This window comes from Pollachius pollachius, assembly GCF_949987615.1.
Source record: "Pollachius pollachius genome assembly, chromosome: 13".
In the NCBI taxonomy this organism is placed as follows: Eukaryota; Metazoa; Chordata; class Actinopteri; order Gadiformes; family Gadidae; genus Pollachius; species Pollachius pollachius.
The window spans coordinates 5,866,464-5,872,463 of NC_136946.1; the positions used below are offsets into that span (position 1 = coordinate 5,866,464).

General features: G+C 48.1%; 2 protein-coding genes across 2 annotated transcripts in view; both read right to left on the reverse strand.

Annotated features, from left to right (window-relative positions):
- pleca (plectin a) overlaps nt 1-263 on the reverse strand; it is a 92,481-nt gene extending 92,218 nt beyond the window's left edge. Inside the window, exon 1 of the mRNA XM_079749059.1 lies at nt 97-263. Coding sequence (XP_079605185.1) covers nt 97-175 — 79 coding nt within the window. The 5' untranslated portion in view covers nt 176-263. The remainder of the gene's footprint in view (nt 1-96) is intronic.
- A 4,778-nt stretch (nt 264-5,041) lies between these two features.
- Nucleotides 5,042-6,000, reverse strand: part of LOC307084848 (uncharacterized protein) — a gene marked incomplete at its 3' end in the record, with an annotated part of 10,113 nt that continues 9,154 nt past the window's right edge. The window contains exons 4-5 of the mRNA XM_079749351.1: nt 5,826-5,904; nt 5,042-5,052 (exon numbers count right to left, since the gene is read on the reverse strand). Coding sequence (XP_079605477.1) covers nt 5,042-5,052; nt 5,826-5,904 — 90 coding nt within the window. The remainder of the gene's footprint in view (nt 5,053-5,825; nt 5,905-6,000) is intronic.

Consider the following 6,000-nt stretch of genomic DNA (forward strand, 5'->3'; position numbering starts at 1 on the left):
GTGTGTGTGCGTCTGTGAGAGTGTGTATGAGTGAGAGTTACCATTCAGAGTTAACCTGCTCCATGATGTCAACCAGATGTAAGATGGCCTCCTTACCTTTATACTTCTCCCTGACGTTCTCGTAGGCCTGCACATAGTCCTGCTCCTCCGGCAGTCTCTGGCCTTGGGCGAGCATGCTGTCTCTCTCTCTCTCTGCTCCAGGTTACACACACACACACACACACACTCACTCTCACACCTAAAAACACTGTCTTCTCCCCTTAGAACTAGTGTGTGTGTTCCTGCTCTCTCAGCTCTGTGTGACGGCTGCTAGGCTGTTTAATCCCAGGCTGCTCTGGACTCAACTGAACTCGGCTGTCTGTCTGCCCTATCTGTCTCTCTCTCTCTGTCTCTGTCTCTCTACCAGCCTCCCTGAAACTCTCACACTCCCTCCTACTGTACCCCCACCCACCACCACCACCCCTCCCTCCCTTAAAGCAATAGATTTCATTCTGGACCCACCACCAGCATCGCCACTCCCCTCATGTGCTTGAGAAATACCCATGCAGGCACGCACGCACACACACACACACACACACACACACACACACACCGATACACACATGGACACAGGCGGTCACACTCACTAACACGCACACCGCTTAAAGGCACAGATAGTTCCATTTCACAGATAGGGATATGAGAGAGAATACAGCAGCACACACACATGCACAACCACAGAGACACACACACACACAGACACACAGGCATACACACCCACTCCTCCCCAAAACAGAGTCACATGGCGAGCTCAACGGGGCCCAGTAAAGAGGCTGTTGTCTGGGGACCTTTTGAGGGTTTCTAAGGAGGAAAAAACACTAGTGTTGGAACAATTACATAACAGTAAAATACAACCTAAAACAGCCCTGTTAAAAACAGATATGTTTAATAATGTAAATGGTTTTATGAGACGTTTTGACTAGATGTTTTGGAGGAAACAAAAGATTTGTCCCAAACTCCAGAGGAGATATGCAGGGTTGTCAGAAATGATGTAATTCTCCCTGAAGTGAATGACTGCTTAAGATTGTGAAGTTTGGAGCCAAAGTACTCTTTCACAATGGATAAATACCAGCAGCAGCAAAGAGAAAAAAACGTTTTCAGGGGGAATGTTTAAAAAACGTTGATGTTGTTGGTCTTCCGGCAGCAGGTAGCATAGGAAAGCACGCTGTGTGTTTGTGCTGAACTGTGTGTGTGGTGTGTTTGTGTGTGTGCATTCTCTTAATCATAATGCACTCCCCTGTTTAACCCACTTCCTATAAATCCCACTAGGGAAGTAAAAAGACTGAATGAATCTCCATGACAACAACAAGATTGCGGTCCGAATCAGATGACCAGTCCAATGCCAACGGGAGTACATGTTGGCATAGCTATCAGGGAAGGAAAACGGGGAAGGATTTCATCAGAGGAACCTGATTAAGTAATTTATATAAAATACATCGGAATGCAAAACTATGTTAAAGAATATTTTATTTGACCTGCCGTCTTTAGGAATTGTGTACAACCACCCCCCCCCAGCCCCTGTACTCAGCCGGTGTTTGATGAGTGGAGCTCAGAGTTTGGGTGGGGGAGTTACAATTGAATTTGTGTTCATTATCTGCTGCTTTCTTCTAGTGCTATCCTGTCCTGAAAGAGAATGTGGTTCTCTCTCTCTCTGTCTGTCTCTGTCTCGCTGTCTCTCTGTCTCTCTGTCTGTCTCTCTCTGTCTCTCTCTGTCTCTCTCTCTCTCTCTCTCTCTCTCGCTCTCTCTCTCTCTCTCTCTCTCTCTCTCTCTCTCTCTCAGTCTGTCAGTCTCTCTGAATCTCTCTCTCTCTCCCTCTAATTGCTATGGGCAGTAAATCCTGGCTCCTGGCTCATCCCGAAGCAAAGGGCCTTGTCGCTTTTGTCTTCCGCTGTTCACCCTGGGGCCCCATGAGTTAGCGCGTTGCCAGCTAGCCCTCAGAAGGGCGAGAGACTACAAGGGAGACTACAAGCCCCCTAGCGCTGATGCTAACACCGTCATTACTCTGACTTCATGGCTTACACTCACTCCGAACAAAGGAGGGGGATCAGACAGAGGACCAAAGGGGGAGCCCCTTCATGTACCTTGGACCTCCACGTGGGGCCAGGTTAAAACACTAATGGGTAGGACACTTAAAGGGATGGTTTTGCTTCTTGATGCACACAGGTGTGTAAGGACTAAGGAAATTCACACCTGTTTACAAGTAGTAAAGGGAAATAGAACTGCATTACATTACATTATTATTTCACCAACATTTTTACAGAAGTTGGAAAAAGTTGCAAAATAATCATTCATTCTCAGTTCTTGGTCCATTAATGCAATTATGACTCTCTGAGGAGGAAGATAGATAGTTTCAAGTGAATTGAAACCCACTCTTCTGTCTTGGACTGCTGCCCTCTAGTGCCCAGGCGTAAAACTACACAGCCCCATCCTCCTCCTGCACCGGTCAGCACAGACTGACTCACACCCTCCTGAACTCCTTAGGTCCCTCACAAGACACTTGAAACATCTCAGAAATGCCTAACAAACAGTACAGTTGCCAAGCACTAAGAAGTGGCACATATTATTATTCGTTCTCAATCTTTATCTTCTCAAGCCCTCAGTATAGAAAGTGCCCGCAGGGTGCTTAGTTCTGCTTGAGGTTTTGCCGGAGGCACGCACTAGGGCGACCAGTTGGCAAACCCTGAACCATAACGTTGCTAGGCAACAGCATGAGTCAGCTCTGCGTCACAAAACCTAAAGTACACACTAACAGGAAGTATTTCAGAAAAAAAGGGAAAACCCTGAAATCTTTCATGGAGCAGGCTGGTCATTATGGTCAGTCCGTGTTACATTCATTCATTCATTCATTCATTCATTCATTCACACACATTGCTTGCTGAGAAAAAAAAAGTATACACCGTAGGCGTCAGGACAGTGTTGTTACTAGGCCTTTCAAAAAGGTTTTGTGTTCCATCCCACTGTCCACAGCCTTGTAGGCATCATTTAAGCAGGATGTCTAACCCCAACCTGCTCCTTGATGACCTGTCTCTGTATTCACTGTCTAACCCCTACCTGCTCCTTGATGACCTGTCTCTGTATTCACTGTCTAACCCCAACCTGCTCCTTGATGACCTGTCTCTGTATTCACTGTCTAACCCCAACCTGCTCCTTGATGACCTGTCTCTGTATTCACTGTCTAACCCCTACCTGCTCCTTGATGACCTGTCTATGTATTCACTGTCTAACCCCAACCTGCTCCTTAATGACCTGTCTCTGTATTCACTGTCTAACCCCAACCTGCTCCTTGATGACCTGTCTCTGTATTCACTGTCTAACCCCTACCTGCTCCTTGATGACCTGTCTCTGTATTCACTGTCTAACCCCAACCTGCTCCTTAATGACCTGTCTCTGTATTCACTGTCTAACCCCAACCTGCTCCTTGATGACCTGTCTCTGTATTCACTGTCTTACCCATACCTGCTCCTTGATGACCTGTCTCTGTATTCACTGTCTTACCCCTACCTGCTCCTTGATGACCTGTCTCTGTATTCACTGTCTAACCCCAACCTGCTCCTTGATGACCTGTCTCTGTATTCACTGTCTTACCCATACCTGCTCCTTGATGACCTGTCTCTGTATTCACTGTCTTACCCCTACCTGCTCCTTGATGACCTGTCTCTGTATTCACTGTCTTACCCCTACCTGCTCCTTGATGACCTGTCAGTTAAACAGTGAAAACAGAAAGCCTACAACTCTACCGGACCCAGGCATAGCCTAAAGAAATAGCCTGAAGTTGTAGCCTGAGGCTGTAGCCTGAAGGTGTAGCCGTTAAGGTGAAGCCGTTAAGGTGCAGCCTAAAGACGTAGCATAATGGTGTAGCCTGAAGGTGTAGCCTAAAGGTGTAGCCTAAAGGTGTAGCCGTTAAGGTGCAGCCTAAAGATGTAGCATAATGGTGTAGCCTGAAGGTGTAGCCTAAAGGTGTAGCCGTTAAGGTGCAGCCTAAAGACGTAGCATAATGGTGTAGCCTAAAGGTGTAGCCAGAGGGTTTCATGGCCCTGGTGTCAACAAAGTGTCAACAAAGCAATAACGGATGAGTGCTGGATGTGCAGATGTGTCTAAGGAGGGGAATTCCCTCACCATGACCTACAGTAAAACTAGACCCTTTGAAAGCCTATTCCCTTTCTACAAAGGTCACTCAACTCAAATACCATACATTGCCGGAGCTGGTAAATTGTCTCTCACACATAACTGACACGTTAAACAACAAGAGCAGGAGGAGAGTTTCAGCTGACTCTGCAAACGGCAGTTTGTTCGATTATTGGGTTTAGCTTCAGGATTTCCAACACCAGGTGTTTAAGACAGGGGGTCAACCTTGATCCTTGACTGGAGGCGGGCAAGCAGGTGGATTTATTATTAAGAGAGGGGATATTTGGGACCGTTCATGTTTTTCTCCCACAGGAGAGGACTTGCTTCCGTTTCTTTACTTCTTCTTTCTGTAAAAACAGTCGCGTAAGGGAATTTCTACCTTTGACCTCTGAACCAAGGGGGACCGAGTACAAATGATGGGAACCAGAGAACGGCAACTCTTGTTATTTAGATTCAGATGCTTTTTTTTTTTTCAAAGCGACTTACAGTGAACTCAGATACATGTCATTCACACGAACAAGGACACTGGGAATCGAACCCAGTACCGTTTTGCTGGGAGTGAAACACCCTCACCACCGCTAGATCCATTCCTGAACGCAAGTCACCGCCGAAACACAGGTGAACGTAAACACGACACGACATTGAACACAATCCCAGCTCCTTGGTGATGAGGTGTGTGTTTGGTGCCAGTTATCGACATCCCTACCCAGCGATCTGTCTGCAGGCTGATAACCTGTGAGCGTGTCTGCAGCGGCCCTGAGTCTGAGCTGTTCCCCCCCTACAGACTGGCAGGTCTAATTGATCGCAGCCCGGTTCATGTTGCAGCCGTCCAGTGATCTGGAGACACAGAAGCCTAGCTGATCTCAGACCCTGGGCTTAAAGCCCGTCTATGAGAGTGGACATTTACAGAGATCCACAGCATCAACACTGGACCATCACAGAGTAAGCAGGGGGATGGTTCAAGGTTAAATAGTGTTCTTGGCTGTTGCCAAGTTGCTTATCTGTCCTAAAAGGTTGCGGGCGTCTCTTAAAGACACAACAACCTGATTCAGAACTCCAATAAAGTGCTTATCTAAGCACACTGCACTCTCTCTTTATCTATGTGCAGCTCTCTCGGCCCTCTGTCCATTCACACTTAAGAACCATCGGAGAACTAGAACCTGACGGACAAGCACACGCTACTACGGTTCTCTTTATTGCTGTTGCTTTTGTTGTTGTTGTCCTTTGCAGGTGTAGCGACAACAAAGTCAGATGGACAGCACTGCAGTGTCAAAGCAAATCAATATCTAGGAGGAATCGTGCACATTAATCGGAGGTCTCTCGGATGGGAATGGCCCTCTGTATTGAAATGGCAGATGCAACGGAATCTGCAAAGCAAGCAAGGTTGACGCCGCTGCTTTGTAACCACTATCCCGTTGGACCACTTTAGGCATTTCTTTCAGACCAAATATCACAAGGAGCAGCATTAAAAAAAGAAGCAAAACTAATCAATCAACAGCTAATCAGCTCCTTCCTTCCAAAAATGAAATCCAATAATCCGTTCAAACGTCAAGCCGAGAGCCAAGCCTCGTCCACGCATTGGGCCCCCGCCGGGGGGAACACACTCCAACCCATGTACCCCCCGCCCTGACCCCCCCATCACCCCCACACACGGCCCTACCTGCGATGCGGTAGACGGCCCTCTCCGCGGCGTCCAGGACGTCCCCGGAGGCCGACTTGGAGCGCTTGATGCGGTGGTGCTTGGGCAGGTTCCAGGGCAGGGTGTCTCCGCGCACCGGGGACGAGCTGACTGCGCCGCCGCGCTCCAGACCGCCGCCGCCGCCGCCGCCGCCGCC